This window comes from Podospora bellae-mahoneyi, chromosome 7 (assembly GCF_035222275.1).
Source record: "Podospora bellae-mahoneyi strain CBS 112042 chromosome 7, whole genome shotgun sequence".
NCBI classification, from domain to species: domain Eukaryota; kingdom Fungi; phylum Ascomycota; class Sordariomycetes; order Sordariales; family Podosporaceae; genus Podospora; species Podospora bellae-mahoneyi.
Window position 1 is genome coordinate 3,051,522 of NC_085886.1, and position 19,461 is coordinate 3,070,982.

Genomic DNA, 19,461 nt, shown 5'->3' on the forward strand with positions numbered 1-19,461 from the left:
ACATATTAGCTGGGCGGCGCTAGAAACGTCATACTCAAAAGAGGGAAACAGCATCAACCGGGACCGATGAGAAAGTATGAGTGGTAAAGGAACAGACCAATGGGAGGAGGTACGTATACCAAGCACGGGGTGGGAGACGACCGTCAATGATTGGGTGGTTTTGACGTTGGGAAGTTGGAAGGCTGGAAGGCTCGCGACGAAGGCAACGCTAACATTGAGGTACGACGGGGGGTTGGACTGCTCAAGTATATCGCTCTTATCTTGGGAGGGCGCACACCAAGACCCCACAGGCATATCCATCTCTATGCAAGTTCCGACTTATGGTATCGACCGACCAAGCGACAATCCGATGTGGGGAAGTAGTGTTGATGTTCGGGTGGTTTCGACCTTCAGAAATTGAAAACGCTCGCGATGAAGGTAATGACAATATCGAGGTACGAAGGGAAGGGGACTGGAGTTTCCAGGATATCGTTCTTGACTTCGAGTAACGGACAGGCCGTGCGAAAAGAGACATTGGTTATCTGGAGCTGTAGCAGCTTAATGTGCCAGCGGATAGACATGTCGTACCTGACATTGAGTAGCAGGATGTGCGATGAGGGAGCGCTAGGTGCATATTGTGGTAGCTGGCTGGTGTAAATAGCCTGCGACGAGGTCTAGGATGCACGAGTCTTGCCGAGGTTCGCATGCGCAAGCATCCAAAATGCAATGTCAGAAAGAACACGACTCTAGTGACCGCCAGAGAAGGGACAGGCTGACTGACAGTGACTGACAGCGCAAGGATTCAGATGGTGAGGGCTCTTAAATGTCCCCCTGAAAGTAAACAAACCCCTTCCATCTTGACCAAATGGTTGCCACGGTTACCCCTGAATCTGAGGAGACATGAATAAAGAAAGCGATGATCAATTGGAGTTTGGTGCAACCGAGTAAGATGATCCTTTGAAATTATGACTCTTGCCTACCTTCCAGCCTGTGACAAAAAATACGTACACCTTCCTCGCCGCAATCTTCGATGTGCCGCATTGATCTACCGACGCGGCTGACTTCCATGGGACCGCGTGTCTGGGTTTGGAAAAGCAGAAGGCACGAGATAATTTGTCTATCCAGGTTGCAAAGAGACTGCTCAACCAGCTACTTAGCCACTTAGCTCTTTCATCATGGTTGTCTATACCGCATTCTTTCCACAGTTGGGTCCAACGTGTCGCGCATGCGCAACCTCGGCAGAACTTGTCCATCCCAGACCACGTCGTGAATGCGACTTACATCAACCAACCAACCATCTTCCATCAGGCGCATCTGGGTCAGGTACGATACTTTTTTGAAAGAACCCAGCTTTGCATGTTTTCAACGGCCCAAGCATCCTTCAGTTTGTTCTTCCCATTGTCAAGAGTCGCGCCACTTAATTTCAGGTACGACACCTCTATCACCTGTCGCCAATGAAGCTGAGCTCTGCGTCAGCTGTCACATATTGCTCACCCACGATCTCCATATTCCACGGCCAATCCGTTGCTCAAAGCCAGGACGTATCTCTTAAATCTACAAGCCCCATCCTTTACTCGAAACGCCTCCCTTCGTGTTCGATGTCGTCGCTGCCCCCTCGTAAGCCTCTATCGCTTCCTAACGTCAAAGCCACCCAACCACGGACACTCTTCAACACCGTACTGGCGATCAGTCCATAAGGTAAGCAGAAAGCTGCGTAGAGATGGATGTAGAAATGGTTCTTGGTATGCGTCCAGCCAAGTCAAGAACGATATCCTCGACAGCCCTGGCCCCCCTCCGTGTTATATTTCGCCGTTTCCTTCGTCGTGAATCACCGCAACCACCAACATCTCGACACTTCCCCTACTGTGTCAGTAATCTCCTTCTACCCTGTACCTTCTCGATTATCCTTCGTTGTCTTCGAAATGACGTTTCGTACACTACAGCTGGTACGTGTTGAATCTCCCCAGCTCTTCCAGTTTTTTTTTCTCTTCTCCTCTCTTCTCTCTTTAGACACGAGGTCTCAGCAACCAGAACTCCCAACCCAGCCCAGCCGCACCCCCAGCAGCAGCAGCAACCACAACAACAACCACAGCAGCAGCAGCAACAACCAGCAGTGGCTTCGTCCCCTCTCTCCTCTCCCCCAGACTCCCCACTCTCTTCTCCCCCGGCTTCCCCGGTCCTTCTCCGGCCTCTCCCCCGGTCTCTCTTTTGGTCTCTCCCCCGGTCCCTCCTCCGGCCTCTCCAGTCCTTCCTCCGGCCTCTCCAGTCCTTCCTCCGGCCTCTCCAGTCCTTCCTCCGGCCTCTCCACTAACCCCTCCGCCAGCCACGGTCGGCCCCAGCCCCCCCCGCTGCCGCCAGCCTGCCCCGGGCGGTTACCTCAGTGGAGCGCGCCCGCCGCAACGCGCAAAACGCGGCAGCATTTGCTGCTCTTCGGGCCACCCTCCCTCCCCCCAGCCGCCAGTCGGCAGCACTGGCGTCCCTTGTAAGTCCCTTTCTGTGTTTTTTTCTCTTTTTTTATTCTTTTTTATTCTTTTTTTTCCCTCTTTCTTTTTCTCTTTCTTTCATTCTCTACCTTTTTTCTTTCGGTTAATAAATAAAGCTAACTTTTGGGGGTTATTTATAGTTATCAGGCTCACTGCCCAGCAAGGGCCTTTCTGTTTCGGTCCGGAGCAGACCAAGAAGAGGAAGTGGTGGAGGAGGGATGATGAGGAAGAATGTTGTGGCCTTCCCGTAGGGGGGTCCTTGGAAGTGGCTTGCGGCGTAGACAGCGGAGACGCACGAGGGTGAGCTTTGCTGGGAGAGTCTCTGGCAGAGGAGGATGCGGAGTAACTCGAAAGAGCTGGTTTCACTATAGGAAAGTAGCTGGGAGGGTCACCGGGCATACTCTGCTGCCGTAGAAATGAAGGAAATGCAGACGGAATGAATAATACAATATAAAAGAAAAAAAGGGGGTGATGGGGGGTTGCTGGGGTGATTGGGGTGGTTTTTGTTTTTTTGTTTTTTGTTTTAGGACCTGGTTTCTTTTTGGTTGTTTTTTGAGAGGGGTTTTATAGGTAGTTGGAGGTTGGTTGGACTGGGCCTTGGGCCATGAATTAAGTTTTTGTTTAGTTTTGATTATGCTCTAATCTCTGAAATTTGGTAATGCTTACCTGCGGGACATCGATGGTGGTAAATGCCTTCCTATTTAAAAGAATAAGTTACTCAACGTTTGCAATCTTTGAAAGATAGTTATAAGGTCTTGACAATATAGATGGAAGGGTTTTTAAATATAGCTGAGGGGTGTTTAGTGGAGGGGCAAGGGGGGAGAATACAGGGAGGGTATGTCTTTCTGTGACTGGCGGGGGGTGGTGTTTGGGGTTTGTTCTTAATTGCTTTTCATGGAATCTTCTCTCGGGTTGTTTTTTTCATGTTACAGAAGGAAGGGGCTGCGTGGTTTGTGGGCATGCGGTTCTGAATTGATGTTTGTGCAAAGGCGCCCCTAGCCCACGAATAATCGGTCCTGCAAGTCAGCAAATGTATAATACCCGTTAAATTATGCCTTTTAAGATAATATATAAATAGCCATCAACTATCTTTAAAAGTGTAATTATTATTTTTCCATGGGCGTTTAATTGTTTTTAAGGAGTTTTAACTATCTTTCAAGGGGTCTTGATTATCTTCTGGGGGATCTTGACTGTCTTTTACAGTATTTTAACTATCTTTTAAGGTATCTTGGCTATCTTTTATAGTTAATTCAACTTACTTTACAGTAATAGTACTTCCATCAATAGATAAAAGTGCCACAAACCCCCGAATTTGGGTTTTAACACAACTCCCTATCCCGAAAGCGTGAGTGTAACTCGCTGATGAGCTGAAATTTGGACACTCCGCTTAGAATGTCCTTCCTGAGAAAAAGCCAGGGGACCACAGCCACATGGAGGCAGGATAGTTGGTAGGGCCGTTCCAGTCCTACACCGACTAAAGGCTTTCTCTTAACTTTAAGCTGGTGGCCGGTATGCGACGTTATAACCTGCCACCTTTGAATCAAATCCGGGCTCAGCACGAGCTCCTTTTCGGCTGGCCAAGTGCTAGACCACGTTACTATCGGTCCATCCCTCTCGTTGAAGGTGTAGCGAAAAATACAGGCATGTCCCTTTTCTTCGGTCCACTCCCCGCTATTTCCAATCTCGAGTATCTTCAACTTTGGCATCCAGCTGACCGCTTGCATGGGTAGTTTAAGGAACCTGTTATTGTGCTATTGAGTTTCTCAGGATGAAGTTCGGCTGTGGTCAGCGCGAGGCGACGGAAATTGGGCCACTGAGGGGACAGTTTTGGTCTATACCGAAGTTTAGGGGGGTTTTCAAAGAAAACCTCCGCTTCTATATATCAAGGACCGGCCAGAACTTCAAGTTCGCGGCTTGCTTTGTTGAGAACGCGGCCTAGGGCTAATCTTGATGGCCTTGTGAAACTTTCATGTCGTCGGTCAAAATCTTTGAATATACTGAGCCGCCTAAGCGTACTCGGGAAACCAGTCTTAACAAGCTTTTTGAGCTCTGAAAATAACACCGGATTAGTTTCGGCCTTTTTACATATATAATTAATGTAGAAGAAGAAGAAGAAGAAGAAGAAGAAGAAGAAGAAGAAGAAGAAGAAGAAGAAGAAGAAGAAGAAGAAGAAGAAGAAGAAGAAGAAGAAGAAGAAGAAGAAGAAGAAGACCCCTAAGATAGCCCGAGAGTGGCCCTGCCCAGAATGAGAAGACCAAAAAAAAAAGGCGGGAATGGTTTGATACAATACAACATACCTTTTTAATAATTGGAAGATAATGACGTTAACGGACGCTTGAACTCACTCCGCATATCTTCCAAACAGACAAAACTTTCTGTGATGACTTTACTGACAACATTTGAAGATAGCTTTCGGTGACACTGCCGCCGAAAAGCGAGGCCAGTCACAATCTCGATCCTCGGGAATGTCTTGCGTTTGCGACGGGTTCCATGACGGGGAACAATCCTGTAGTTGAGGTCCAACAACTTTCCACACAGCCGTAGTATTGCCCCATCAGGACAATCCAAGTATCTCAGCGCACCGTTACGAATGCAATGTGTCTCATCAGTGTTATGCTTAATGGAAAACTAGCTGTCAACAAAACCGAACCAGTCGCCAAATCGTTCCTTGAGCCGCTTCCCTGGGGAAACGGATTGTAAGGATGACATTCCCGCAGAGAAAATAGGTGCTGAAACCAGTGTTGGGAATCACTTGGTGACTGTATGCTGATCTCCAAGCTCATGCCTTTCGGTACCTGGTCGTGGTCGAGCGCATCTTTCCTCTCCCACCGCGATAGGATATCCAGCAATAACAGCAGAGCTCTGGTCATGACGGCATTGTTGGTGGCTACGGGGATAGCACCCTCTAGCAAGGAGCACGAACTGCAATCATATGTTGGGTAACAGAATTCGAAGCCAAAGACCACAAACATAGTTCAGCCTGTAAATATTTCGGCCAGCCATAATGCAATGGTGTATGCCGGCTCTTTTGAGGCTACGGCAAGGCCCAGGTTGTTTGTGATCGAAAGGGAGGGAGGGGGCTTGCTCTGCCGTATGCAGGTACAAAAGCTTTCCTTTTCTCTCCGCCCTTGGGCTGCGATGTCTTGCAAATGGGAAAAACGCATAGCCAAGGGATGAAACGAAACAGACCACCTTGAAACGAGGGCAACTGATCGGGACCAGCCACTCGGCATCGACACGCAGAAAGCTTTGAATCCTCATGTCTTATGAAGAGTCTATGGTGGATTGGTCCATGATGGAGTCACCAGCAAAGAAAGTCGTCACAATAGTAGTGTGAATATTCCCCAATCTATTTGTTAAGTCCCTATGCCTACCCTGAAGTAGGCTATGTACACAAAGAAGTTAGGTATTAAAAATGTGTGTTGCCACCCAGTCACTCCCACCACTCCTGATCCGGCCGACCAATCAAACCCCTCCCCCCCTTTCCAAGCTATCACGCCCCCAAACCTTTTCCTTTTTGTAAAAAAGAAGATCCGGGTCTAGGGGTATCAGCTTCGCCTTGGCCCTGCGTTTGCGTCTGCTTGCACCACACCGCATCGAATGGTAGAAAAGTCAAAAAAGCCAAAAGAACTCCGATAAGCCGACCCCTTTTCCGCGCAGTGAAGTGCAGTGTGTCGTATGTCCGATCCGATCCGATCCCATGTGTACCTCCTAGGCAGAATGTGCTCCGTATGTGTGTGCGTGGTGCGCCCTGTATGCGCCTATGTGGTGTGGTGTGTCCAGTGTATCCGGTATGTTCTCTTCGCTGTTCGCGCAAGTGGTATCTCAAAAAGGAAGAAATCAACAGCCCTGGTGAGCTGAGTCGAGCAAAAAGGTGCTTCGCTTGGAAACCATTGTGAAGTGAAGAAAAGAACCAAACAGCTCCTCAATCAAAGGATCGATAAGAATGTCAAGCCGAAAACAGAAAATCCCAGTTGCCGAAAGCTCAGAGCATGGCAAGAGCACCAAAGAGACCAGCAATGAAGGCTGCGGCAGGGGCCTTGTTGTTGGCGTTGGCACCGGCAGTCTGAATGGGGGCGGTGCCGTTGTTGGGAGTGGTGGTAGGGATGGGGGCAGCGGTGACCGAGGTGGGGATGATGATGGTGGTAGGAGGCAGGGGCTCCGAGGTGTAGATGATGTTGCTGGCCGAGACGACAACGGTGGAGTACCCGGTGACAGTCTTGCGGTCAGTGACGGGAACCGTGGCAATGTAATCGACCTGCTCCGTGATGGTGACCGGGATGATCTCAGTCACGTAGTGAACATCGGTGACAGCCTTGGTGATACTGTGCAATGTGTTAGAGTCGGGCATAAACAAAAGAACGGAGTGGACAGCTTACGTGTTGGTCTTGGTGACCTTGACAGTCTCGCCCTCGATGACAGTGGTGTAGGTGGTCTCGGGGCAGGTGACAGTCTCGTAGACATCAGTAGTCTCATACTCCGTGACCAGGGACGTGGTGTAGACAGTCTCGGTCTGGGCAACCTTGGTGACAATGGTCGAAGTCGAGGTCCAGGTGATCTCGATGGTGGAGCCATCGACAACAGTGGTCTCGGTGACAGGGCAGAGCTCAGTGAGAGTGGTAACAACGACAGCAGCGTTGGTCTTGGTCACTGGAGGAGCAGTCTGGGTAACAACAACCTCGGTGGGAGCAACCTTGATGATGGTGGAAGTGGAGGTCCAGGTCACCTCGACAGTAGAGCCATCGACGACAGTGGTCTCAGTGACAGGGCAGAGGGAAGTGAGGGTGGTGTAGACGACCTCATCGGCAGTCTTGGTCACGGCAGGGCCAGTCTCGGTAACCACAATTGTTGTGGGCTTGACGGTCTTGACGGTGCTGGTGGTGGTGTAGGTGGTGGTGTATGTGTGACCAGGCTTGGTGTAGGTCTCGGTGACGGGGCAGACGGTAGTGTAGGTCACGATAACCTCGGTGACCACGGTCTCCCACTTCTTACCCCGGGGGATGTTTGCGCCAAGGGTGGTGGCCGCGAGGGCGAGGAGGGAAAGAGCTGCTCTCATGTTGACTGAGTGGGGATATCAACAGTGACTGACTGGCTTGTAGCGAAGGTCGTAGAAGACGGAAGCAACGAGGGTCTTATAAGTAACCTTAGCGAACGAGTTACTTAATGGCAGGGAGAAAGAACCTAAGAATTAGCCGGTTGGTTTCACGAGTGACTGCAAGGAGGCTGGTGATGGAGGTAGAGAAGGAAGCACGAGGGAAACCGGGAGGCAGGATGTTTATACACAACGAGGGCAACACCCCGGTTGAGGTGGTAGCATGGGAGCGAGGGACGGCGGAAATGCCATGACATCCTGCTGCTGTCCAACAAAGACGCTTGAGACAAGCCCACTGGACTGCGTGGTGCCGGCCATGGAGGATGGAGAGTGGAGACTTGGAAGGTCGCAAAACTGGACAAATGGATGGAGCCTCTCCTCCCGCGAACTGTGAGGTTGGGCAGATGCCCGCACTTCCGCCCTAGTTGGAATACTGAAGTCGAAGTACCTGAGCGAGCACCACCCACCACAGCTCTGGTTGGCCAGTAAGGCCACTTGCTGGGTCATGCAGGAAGAGACCGCTCAGTCCAGGAGGAGGCTAGCAGCAAGATTCTTGACACATTGTACCCAAGTACATAGCAGAGTCGCATGTATGTAGGTCCTTGCGCTGCATGTGCAGTGCTTGTGTCTGTGCCAACCCCCCCCGCGCACCACCTAGGAAGAGCATACAAGTAAGTAGTAGCGAGAAAAAAAAAACCGATTTCGACTGACTCGAGCAACCACCGGATAGAGGCGGCCGCAATGGGTGCCCGTAGAGCCCTCAGGCAAGCATAGGGAGAAAAGAAGAAAGCTGCACTTGTACTTGTTTCAGAAGACAGAGCTGTAGCGGCACAGCAGCTTACAGCCATTGGGATTCCCACGGCTTTGCCATCTGTGCTTATTCATAATGTTATCGTCCTTTTAGGGTCTGGGTCACCAACGAGGCCCAACTCTTTGCGTGAGAAACAGAAGCGAGGGTGCTGTGCTCTGCTGTGCTCGGCTTAGCGTGGTAGCGGGTGGTGTAAGTCTGGAAGTGGCCGTCAAGGCGGTTGACGTTGGAGGGGGTAACGGGACTCCACCAAGTGATCGCAGGGGTTGCGGCTGACCCCTGACCGTCTGTTGTCTGTGGATTTCTTGGGACGATCTCGACCCCTGCCAATGACATCGTTTCCCCTCGGGGCGATGACGGTAGCTCGCCAAGCCCCTGCGTCGAGACTTGGCGCTCTTCTTGGTCTTCTTGGCCCTGCCTTGACGTGTTTCCGGCCATGACCAGACCTCGCTGTCGACCGGGCCGACAGTTGACCGATTCGGGCGAAGCTTGCGTCTAATCTGGGAAACAACACATTCTGTCTTGGAGCTATTGACGCTGTTTATGTGCCCTTCAGCTTTTGTTGTCAGAAATCGTGTCTAGGGTGGCTGTCTGCAGCACAAGCTCTTGCGAGCCCAGTCTGTAGTGTAGGGCCCTGCATCTCGTCGATGCCGGAAGGGCGGTGATGGACGGGAAAAGCTGGCGATAGGCAGCCGGTTCTGATGGCACAGAGTGCGGGGCATTCGACCGCGCACCGAGCGGATCAGGGCAGAGGGAGGAACGGACCTGTTGCCCTCGTTGACTGTTTACCGTCCTGTGGTGCAGGTACAGTACTTGTCGTGGCTGACCGCTCGCTGGCTGATTTGTTGCCCGGCCGAATGCTTGTAGATCAGGCGTGTGCTTGTCTGTCATGAACCTGCTTCTCCAGAGGATTGCATGCCGCCACGGCCACTTCTCTGTTCGTGTTGAGAGAGGCTAGTGCGGGCAGCTCCTCGATCTGCAGGTTCGACAAGTTGACGTGGGGACGGCTCGCTCTCCCACACGTAATTCACGGCTCGTGCGATATTAATGCGACCAAACCTCCTCCCCTCACTATCGACCCTTTTCGTGCCGAGGGGTCAGAGGTGTTCATGGCGTCATACCCGAAAAACCAACCAGCTGGACCACGGACGCTGGCTCGGTTTACCGGCACTGGGGCGACAACGGCACGCCATTGGACCGTGGGGTCAACCCCAGTAAACAGATCCCGATCGCACATGGGCGGGGCTGGACCTAGATGGACTAGGACCTAAGAACTGTCACAGAGCACATCCCGCCTTTGTGCAAGTCGGATCCGAGTTGCTTGTGTAAAGGTTGTATGCCCTCGGGAGGGCTCACTTGTGTCATGTTTGCTGCTGCTTGTCAGATGGTAGTTGCGAGATGTCCGAATGCTGCATATCAGAACAACAAAATCAAGGACAAGACTCGTCGACTCGAAGTTTCCACTGCATCGTGTCTCCAACTTGCTAGCAATTGGCTGGGCTTCCTGGGTGCATATGCAAGGTGAGTCCCCATGTCGTATCTCGAGCCCCCAAGCGAAGAGGCATGTTCGTCGGACCAATTCCGTGGTCAGAACGAGAGACAGATGTTACGGGTGGTGGTTGACGAAGTCAGTCCACCTCTGCTTATCTCAAGGTCGGCCATTGTCGACAGGTGCCAGCGAAGATGTTACGATCCTTGGCGGCCAAATAGCGACGACCGGCCTGGCACAGTAGAGTCGGCCACGGGAAGAAGGGAGATAGACGGGGACCACCCTACCTTTCAACTGTTTCCCTTGCCCCTCGAGGGTGACGGTTCCAGCGACCTGGTGATAAAAGTTTTCACAAAGATGCTGGAGTTAAACCACAGAATGGTTAGGTTGAAATATGTGCTGGCTGCTTCACGTGCCGTTCTATGGTGAGGTGCAAAGTAGCTCGAAATAGGTAACCCGTTGAGACATCACACATGTGTAAGTCAAGAGTCGGGTGTTTAGGTAACTGGAGAAAGCTGCAAGTCCCAGAAGGCTGCCAGAAAGATGGAGTACGAAAAAGGGATCCACACCCCCCACCAGCCTCTCTTGGCGATAATCTAATCTCAGCCACTTCTCCAGCCACCAAGCCACACCACACCACCCTCGCTTCCCCACAACCTGTGGTCCAAGCTTTCCGTTAATGCAACGTCAGAACAACTTTTGTGAGACCCAACATCAACCTGTGCCCGACCACTTCATCCGACCTCTCTTTTTTTTTTTTTTCTCTGACAGCATCGAGTTATTTTTTGCACCTCCTCCAGCAGGGTCCCCAACATGGCCGTGACAAGAAACCTCTCAGGATTTTAGACGTGATCCTGAGGCACATGTCCGATTCATGATGCAAGATTTCCAACGGCTGTCCAGGCCCACACACACTCGCAGCAAAAACCGGTATTTCTTTGAAAGATCAACAGTGGTATCTCACATGAGGAGCCTCAATTCTTCCCGTTCGAGCCGACCTCGTATTTGTCCAGTTTTTGACAGCAGCTCTATGCAGTCATCCATCCATATTCGATGGCTTGCATATCGGAGAATGTACATTCTGGTCCAATCATTGGTTATTGCAGGTCGGTTCACGTTCCATTTCTCATATGGCCTATGATGCATTCTCACCCAGCCTCAACAACTCGCTATAATGCTCGGGATCTAGCCACAATCTGATGCCATCAACATCTGAAAGATTGTCAAACCAGAGTCCCTGGCGTCATCCGGTAACAGGATAAGCTTCCAAGAATTCTGAGCTACTATCACCTCTTCGGATTGAAATGATATATCTCCCTGAAATTCTTCAGAAGCCAGCCAAAAAAAGGCAAAGACAGATTAGAATTCCCTCGCCAATATGCCGCAAGGCCTACTGTACCATGGGAACCACACCTGGAAAATGTGCGTCCCATTAGCAACTCTGCTTCACCTCCATGCAGAACTGCCTGCTTGAATGGAACTTATAGCTTATACTTGAGGATGATACTGTTCAAAGGTTACGAGCTCATCCCTAAGCTGCACCCGACCCTGCAAGAGGGCTCGTTCATGGCCTTGCGAGCCCCGTTCTTACACTTGACACCTTCTTAATTGTTTAGAAGCGCCACGCAATACATTTGCGGAGTGCTCATGCATCTGCTGTAATGTACAATTCCGTGGGGCCTCAATCAATAGCACCACAGGCGTTCTCACTTAACCCTTCAACTATATTAACTGTCAACCCGGTGCTCCATCCACTTCCAAATCCATTCCTAAACCCGCAACGCACAAAGTCCAACAAGCACGTCACAAACCAGCAGCATTAGATACAAAGTGTAGCCATAAACAAATGGTTATAATATGGGGGTCAAGCACCCTGCGCACCGGGCGAATCACCCAACCTATAAAAACAATACAGAAAACAAACCCACCACCCCCTAAGAAAAAATGAAATAAAACCTACCTCCAATAAAGCCAGCAAAAAACAAAGAAAAGAAAAAAAACAAAAAAAAAACCCAAAACAAAACAATCCCACCGACAGCAACCCCCTTACCCTTTCCTCCCCCTATTCCAACAACATAAACAAAACAAACAAAAATCATAACAAAAAAAAGTATTAGTCCTTCGGGTCCTCAGAAATGTAAGTGTTCTTGATCCTATCCTTGGGGTAGTCGACCGGGTCATGTATTCAAAGCAGAGGCAGCCGCGCTGGAGGTGTTGGTGGTGCTGGCGGTGGGGGTGCTTAGGAGAGGGCAACCTCTTAAACTCGGGCTCCTCGTCCATTTATATTGGACCAAGTTAGACGAGTACAGCCGACAAAGACACACATCAACTAACTGGCTTGGCGCCGCGAGCGGCAGGCTCCCTGGGCGAGCGCTCCTTTGGGAGGTATTTTTTTGATGGAAAAAAACAGGGGCGCGAGTGACCAAAGAACCAAAAACCGAGAGTCCGTGCAAGCGAGGAACAATAAAGGAAGGGGGGCTTGTGAACAATGATGGTGGTGGCTTGGGAACGGTGGCGGGTGGTACGCGAGGAAGCGAAGTTGAAAATACAACGAGAAAAGGGGCAAGTCTGGCGGGTGCATGGGTGATGGTTTGCTGACGCAAGGATAGAGGGTTTGCGAGCGCGGGAGGTGGTGAGTAGCACTCTCGATCACTGCAAAGAAGCCCACGTTCGTTGTGTTGTTTCCGCATAGATCTGAAATGCTGAGAGTAAATGGATTATATCCGACCCTAACTCAAGCTACAGTTATAATGGCCGTATTGTTGCGCCAGGCATGACATCCTTCATCAAGTGGAAGGTCATCCTCGGCTATGAAGGGCGTCTTTCTCCTTGAAGCTGTAGCGAAAGACGCAAGCCTGCGACGTCTCAACCGTCCAGCCCGAGTAGTTCCATATTCCATCATCTCCAGTTTTGGCATTCTAATGGCAGCGTGGGCTGCCCAAAGGAGCGGCTGATTCTTTCTGATGTGTGAGCTTTCGGGGTGAAGGACCCCTTGTTGTCAAAGCAAGACGCTTGAGGTTCGACCACTGAGGCTCCCACCCCACAAACCCATCTTCTAGGCGAAATTCATAACGGTGATGGTGAAAAAGATCAACGTCGAATGGCGCAAAGAAATCCTCGGCGTCCGAATCCCACGAACTCGCCAAAGCTTCGAGGTCGTAACTCCCGACAGCCAACGCAGCTCCGAAAATGTTAACTGCGTCTGGAGGCTTATGGAAGCAATCCCACCCGTTGATCAGGAGGTTATAATCCACATAAAAAGAAAGCTTGATGACGCGGGTTTGTTGGGCCTTCTGAAGACTTGAAAAAGGACGAGGTCGCACAGCTCTCTGAATTGCCTTTTGAATTGCGTTACTTGACATAACTTTTAAAGCTGTGGGAGGGACCAAAGTAGGTAGAGGTAGCATACCGTAAATTCTGCTCGTGTCATCATAAACTCCGTCCACCAGATTGAGACACCAAAACTCGAGCCTGAGGCGCTGCATACAAACAAAGCTCTTCCCAAGCAGCCTATAACGAATATATGGGTTCACTGCTCGATGAAACTGCCGGCGGAAGGTAAGTCCTGTGACAATCTCACACCGAGGGAGTCTTGATCGCCTTGCGTCGGCCACCGCGCAACGGGCTGTTCCTAAAGTTCAAATACAACGGCTCTGTACCCATAAGTCGCGATCTAGCCTCAGAAGAGACGTGTCTGAGCATCAGAGCTCCATGCTGATGATGATGAAAGTTGTCGTTGAGGTGTCTGATCTCGAAGTCTTCGTAGTATTTCATGAAAAAGTACTCAAACCGCCTCCGGAAAGCCCATTGACCAGGTTGCGGCTTGTAGGGGTACGTATCCTTCAAGTAAAACATATGCCTCCAGACACGCTGCGCGTCACTTACCGAGTGTGCGCTGAGCTCCAAGGTCATGCCTTTTGTTGGGTCCTGGTGTTCCACGAGTGCGTCTTTTCTCTTCCACCCAGACAGAATATCCAGTAATTGAATGAGAGCCCTAGTGAATGTCGCGTTGTTGTTTTCCTGGGTAGTTGAGTCTTCGTCCTTCTGGCAGACATCGCATCCCTAAGTTGGCAGGAGCACACGCAACCAGAGGGAGCGAGTGCAGCCCAATCTGTAAATGCGTCGGCCAGATACAAGCCGGCCAAAGTCGGGGAAGTCGTGGGGTGAGAGCGCCAGGTGGCGGAAGTTGATGGCTTCAAAGAAGTGTTGAAACTCTCTGTTAACAGCAGCGTATTTAGAACGATCCTTTGCAGGCTGATGATTTGCCAGCCGGGTGATTGGATGAATCCCACTACTATCGATTTCGATGGGGTGATTTAGTGAAGCGATTCAGCACAAGTTGACGTATTTCTGCTGGTAACCGGGCCCAATAGGGCCATACGCATATGGAGGAGGACATGGTATACTCGCAGGCCTTTATCTTTTGGCAGGTCAAGGTATGTTTCGGGCTGCAGAGTCGGATTTTGAACGTAAAAGGGAATTTATGGTAAATCGGAAGTGGTGTACGAAGTCCTGACAAAATACAGTTTGGCTGACCAGAGCGGTTGGCTACGAATTTTGTGTTGGCTATGCCGACCATGTGGCTTGCTCTGCCATAACTTGTATTCTCGTGTTCGAGCGTCAAGACTGCCTACGAAGATGTTTGCGTTCTACTAGCCACAACCGCCGCCCTCTTTGCCTCATGACATCTCGAGCAGCACCAACAACAAGCCCTGGTACCCTCGCCTACTGCTACTACTCAAGCCTGAAGCCTATATTGCATGTTGATATTGGCTGTCCCCAGAGCACAATGGTTTTGTACGGTGCTGAATGCTCTCTTTACTGAGTGTAGACGTTGTTAAACCGGGCTCCAAAGCCGAAAGGCATCCAAGGCAGGCTTTCCACGGCTTGGACGGTGCTAATATCTCAAAAGGCCTCACTGCAATGAGAGTAAACACTATTAAACCCATATGGTGTGTAAGGGTGCTGGTGTTGATGAGGTTGTTGTAGATGAAAGATCATGGTGGTGAAACACATCCCAATAAACCATGGAACAGTAGTAGAATGCTTTCTCTTTATTCCCATCTCCCATTAATCCAAACAAAAATGCAAAAATGCGACGACGCCCATGCCTACCCACCCTCAACACATAAGACAGGCCTTGCGAAAATGTAACACTACAAGTACACGAATAAACTTTCAATATTCCGACGAGCTGCCGCCTTTTCGAGCACGTCCGTTATATCTCTTCTAAAGAACATCATCTGTTGCTGCTGTTGGTGTTGTTGTTGTTGTTATTGTTGTTGTTATTGTTGCTGTCCTTTTACCCCACCTCCCCCTTTCACCACCATCCTTCTTCCCTACTTCATATCCACATTATATACCACCTTCCCTTCCTCATTACTTCCGCCCCCCTACCCAAAAGGAATAATCTATTTCCTCCCCCTCACCAACTTAGCCTCCTCCTCACTATCATCATCCTCATCATCACTCGAAAACTTATCCCCATCCTCCCCAACCGCAAAAATCGTCTCCCCATCAAACGAGTCCCTCTCCGGACTGGCCTGCCTCTGCTGCTGCTGCTGCCCCTGCCCAGAAGACGAAGAAGCAACCCCACTCTGCTGAGGTGGATGCAACACACCACCAGCCACACTCGCCCCAGCAAACCCTCTCTCCTGCTGCTGCTGGTTCTTCCCAATCCTCTGCTCCTCATCCTCATCATCGCTCTCATCCGGATTCCCAATATCAAGATTGGCAATCTCAAACGTCCCGTCGTCCTCCTGCGCAATCTCATCACTCATGGCGAAGCGCTTGTTGTTCGCCGTCGGCCTCCAGACATAGGCGATCCAGGCCACGTCGGCAAAGTAAACAATATTAAGCCAGCCGTCGAGAATGAACCACCTGCTCTTCCAGTGGAAGGGCACAAAATCCGGGTCGCTGGCCGAGGCAAAGGTGAAGGAGTTGAAGAAGAAGAAGGCAAAGATGACAATAATGGAGATCAGTATGCCCCACCACAGCTTCTTGTACATGGTCTCCTTGACGTGCTGCTTGCGCTCGCGGAGGTCCTTGAGGGTGAAGTTGAGCGAGTTGAGGGTCCAGACGTAGAAGGCTGTGAGAGTGCCGGCCAGGGGAAAGACAATCAGGAGTACGAAAGGGCCTAATTGGGTTAGCTTGTGAGCTTCGACAAAGGGGTAGGACTCCTGGCTTACCGGCGTTATCGGGTGTTATGACTAAACTTGTCACCGCATAGACAATGCCAAAGACAAAGTGCGCAATGGCGAGCCAGCGGACATAGATCATGGTCTTGCCGAGCGTGGGCTTGACGACACCATAACCCATGCAGACGATCAGGAGCAGAAAGAACGAAAACGAGTTGCGCGCAGCGTTCAAGACGGCAACCACGACCAGCAAAATCTTGGACCCAAGATTTGACCCATGTCTGTTGAGATAGTCTAGGTCTCGTTAGTGAAACAGTCCACCAGCAACATCATGACATGCTCACCATAGAATCCCCATGTCATCAACATCTCCACGACGAGGAAAATGAGGATTGCTGTAATATAGTTCTGCACAGCCAAGATATCGGTGCGATGCTGATAGTAGAGAAAGCCCCAGTATACCAACACCAGCGCATAGAGGATCGTTATTCCTCCATAAAACGGCAGCTTCGGGATCTGTGTGGCCGGGAGCTCTCCATATGCGTTTCTAAACTCCACGATAGCCTCGTAATCATTGTCGGTAAACTGATCGGTAATGACGCAGTAGTAACCAGTCTTGGTGATGGGGTAGTTGATCGGGCTTGCTTTCTTGAGGTGGACGGCCTTGGTGAGGATCAAGTTTTCGGACTTTTCGGTAGCGTTTGGCGCGAGAATGAATTCACCCAGCTGGGCCTCCTTGCAGTATCCCATCTCGACATCCTTCGGCCGGCAGATGGCTTCCCTACCGCCACCCTCTTGTCCCACACCGATGTAGTCTGTGTCCTTCCATTCCACAATCAGGAGACTGGTGATCGGATCGGGTCCCGAGTCCTTGCCGACGTCGGTGAACTTGACGAGGATAAAGGGGTCGACGGGGCCGCCCCAGGCTTGCTTATCGTACATGCCGGCACATCGTTGCCTGTTTTCGTCTGTCTGGTCCTGTTATTCCGGCGCATTGTTAGCTCATGGCTAGAGAACAAAGCTGGCAGAGCACAGTGCTCACCAATGCGATCTCCAACGCCTTGGCAGTCCATACGGACGACGCCAGTAGGAATAAAGTGGATGCCCAACCCCTCATGGTGGGTGGTGATGTCGTGTGTGTCTGGCTGTCGTCGAATGTCGGTTCGGGTTGATGTTAGACAGCGAGCGTACGTGTCCCGATGTGGTCTAGAAAGTTGAAGCGGCGAATTGCACCATGGATTCGACCGTCTCGCGCTTCAGTGTCTGGTGGCTGTTTTCGTCGGGTGAGACTTGAGTTTCGTCTTGATAAGAAAAAAAGAGGTCGATTTTCAAAAAGTTTAAGATGCAGGTCAGGTTGAAGTTGGAGACGGGCTGCTACTGCACCGATCACTGTCTGGGGTGCGCTGGTCGACGTTGCGCAAGCTCCCTGCTCCAACGGGCACCCACTGTATGAAACGCAGCTGGAGCCAATCAGCACACTGTGCCGTGCGAGGCGTCATCGCCAACTGCGAGCTGAGCCCGTGGCCCCCTGTCAGCTTTAGTTAGTGAATTGCCAGCCGATAAGATAAGAGGTGTGCCTGACAACCTTCTGGAAATCAACAATTGTTTTGTTTGCTCCCGTCCCGCCATCTCTACGTCACACCCCAATCACCAGTGACCACCCCCTAACCAAACCTGTCGCAAAGATGGGTAAAGGAACGGACAAGCTATATATCACCCATTCCGAGTGGTCATCCGCCGATGCCTACGGCGCCAGTGTCGGCGCAAATGCAGGATCACGCGCGCAACGAACTGGAGCGCATGCGAGCTTCAAGCGCCTTCCCTTCAACTTTTGCGCCGCCAGTCTCCAACCCTTCAAGAACCCAGTTTGCACCGCCGACGGCACCATCTTCGACGTCGAAGTCATCAGCGCCTGGCTCGAAAAGAAAGGAACGAACCCCGTCGACGGCAAACCACTCTCCGCCAAGGACCTGATCAGGCTCAACTTTGCGCGCAACGCCGACACCAACGACAGCAACGATCGCAATGGCATCCCCACCGACGGCAAAGGCGACTTCATCGACCCCGTCACCTTCAAGGTCTTCACCGACAACACCCACATCGTTGCGATCCGCCACGGCAACTACGCCAACGTTTTTGCGTGGGAAACCGTCGAGCGGATGAACATCAAGCCCAAAATGTGGCGCGACCTCGTCGACGACGCCGAGTTCGGTCGCAAAGACATCATCACCTTGCAAGACCCCCAAAACGCCGCCAGCCGTGACCTCAGCCAGTTTAAACATATTCAAGACGGCGAGGAAGCCGCACTCACCCCAGAACAAGCCGAAACCCGCAAGGAAAGCGGCATCAACATCGACGCCCTGGGAAGAATAGGGGATAAAGTCCTCCGCGCAAAAGAAGCCGTCGCCCGCGCCCGTGAGGCTCGCCAGTTGGCATCCGACATCAACCAATCCGCCTCTTCCAAAACCCTCACCAAATCTTCTTCCTCCACCACCACCCCGCGCCAATCCCTCATCCAAGAAAAACAAAAACCCTCCAACTCGGCAATCTACACCACCGGCGCCGCCGCCGCCTCCTTCACCTCCACCGGCCTCACCCCTTCCACTTCCGGCTCGCTAGCCCTCCTCTCAGAAGAAGAATACCTCCTCAAACCCCGCCGCCTCTCCAACAGTAAACACCCCGCCTACGTCCGCATTTCCACCACCTTGGGGGACCTAACCCTAGAACTCCTCCCCGAATTCGCCCCCAAAGCCGTCTGGAACTTTTTGCGCTTATCCCAGAAAGGATACTACAATAACACCCTTTTTCATAGAAACATCAAAAATTTCATGATCCAAGGTGGTGATCCCACTGGTACGGGGAGAGGTGGGACGAGTGTATGGAAGAAGACGTTTAATGACGAGCTGGAGGGTCCGTTGAAGCATGATAAACGCGGGGTGGTGAGCATGGCGAATAAGGGGAAGAACACGAACAGCAGTCAGTTTTTTATCACGTATCGGGAGGCGAGGCATTTGGACAGGAAGCACACCGTTTTTGGGAGGGTGGTTGATTCGGAGGGGACACTAGCAAAAATGGAGGGGGCGAGGGTGGGGGGGGATAGTAGGCCTTTGGAGGAGATCAAGATCAAGGAGGTGGTGGTATTGGTGGATTGTTTTGAGGAGTTTTTGAGGGAGAAAGGGGAGAGGGAGAGGGAGGAGGAGAAGAAGAAGGAGGTGGAGAGGAAGGGGGGGACGGAAGATGATAGGACTACTTGGACGGGGAAGAGGTTGAGGGGGGAGGAGGGGGGTGGGAAGGGGGTGGGCAAGTATTTGAAGGAGGTGAAGGGACAGAGACAAGAGGGGAGGGGAAGGGGAGACGGATACTTGGGAGGAACCGGTGAAGAAGAAGACGAGGGTGGGGGGAGGGGGGTTTGGGAATTTTGATGGGTGGTGATTATGGGTGGAAAAAGCATTGTTGGCGTTTGGGGGTTACCT

At 51.4% G+C, this 19,461-nt stretch overlaps 5 protein-coding genes across 5 annotated transcripts; 2 read left to right on the forward strand and 3 right to left on the reverse strand.

Annotated features, from left to right (window-relative positions):
• Positions 1-1,575: 1,575 nt before the first annotated feature.
• Positions 1,576-2,684, forward strand: QC761_0111040 (uncharacterized protein; the record flags this gene model as incomplete). The annotated part of the gene is made up of 3 exons (XM_062873220.1): positions 1,576-1,925; positions 2,303-2,461; positions 2,610-2,684. Exons 1-3 carry the CDS (start codon positions 1,902-1,904, stop codon positions 2,682-2,684), a joined length of 258 nt encoding a protein of 85 aa, XP_062728682.1. The 5' UTR covers positions 1,576-1,901.
• Positions 2,685-3,781: 1,097 nt separating this feature from the next.
• Positions 3,782-5,332, reverse strand: QC761_710705 (uncharacterized protein; the record flags this gene model as incomplete). Its single annotated transcript, XM_062882620.1, is given in 5 exon segments — positions 3,782-4,172; positions 4,178-4,337; positions 4,353-4,511; positions 4,808-5,090; positions 5,108-5,332. Coding segments are annotated over 5 exon segments (1,218 nt in total).
• Positions 5,333-6,447: 1,115 nt separating this feature from the next.
• Positions 6,448-10,338, reverse strand: QC761_710710 (uncharacterized protein; the record flags this gene model as incomplete). The annotated part of the gene is made up of 3 exons (XM_062882621.1): positions 10,139-10,338; positions 6,842-9,732; positions 6,448-6,787 (listed from the first exon to the last, which is right to left on the reverse strand). Exons 2-3 carry the CDS (start codon positions 7,516-7,518, stop codon positions 6,448-6,450), a joined length of 1,017 nt encoding a protein of 338 aa, XP_062728684.1. The 5' UTR covers positions 7,519-9,732; positions 10,139-10,338.
• A 4,561-nt stretch (positions 10,339-14,899) lies between these two features.
• On the reverse strand, positions 14,900-17,518 carry PTM1 (Membrane protein ptm1). The gene is made up of 4 exons (XM_062882622.1): positions 17,031-17,518; positions 16,333-16,966; positions 16,040-16,282; positions 14,900-15,987 (listed from the first exon to the last, which is right to left on the reverse strand). Exons 1-4 carry the CDS (start codon positions 17,103-17,105, stop codon positions 15,263-15,265), a joined length of 1,677 nt encoding a protein of 558 aa, XP_062728685.1. The 5' UTR covers positions 17,106-17,518; the 3' UTR covers positions 14,900-15,262.
• A 155-nt stretch (positions 17,519-17,673) lies between these two features.
• On the forward strand, positions 17,674-19,410 carry cyp8 (cyclophilin peptidyl-prolyl cis-trans isomerase Cyp8; the record flags this gene model as incomplete). The annotated part of the gene is made up of 1 exon (XM_062882623.1): positions 17,674-19,410. The coding sequence occupies one exon, from the start codon at positions 17,674-17,676 to the stop codon at positions 19,408-19,410; it is 1,737 nt and encodes a 578-aa protein (XP_062728686.1).
• Positions 19,411-19,461: the final 51 nt, after the last annotated feature.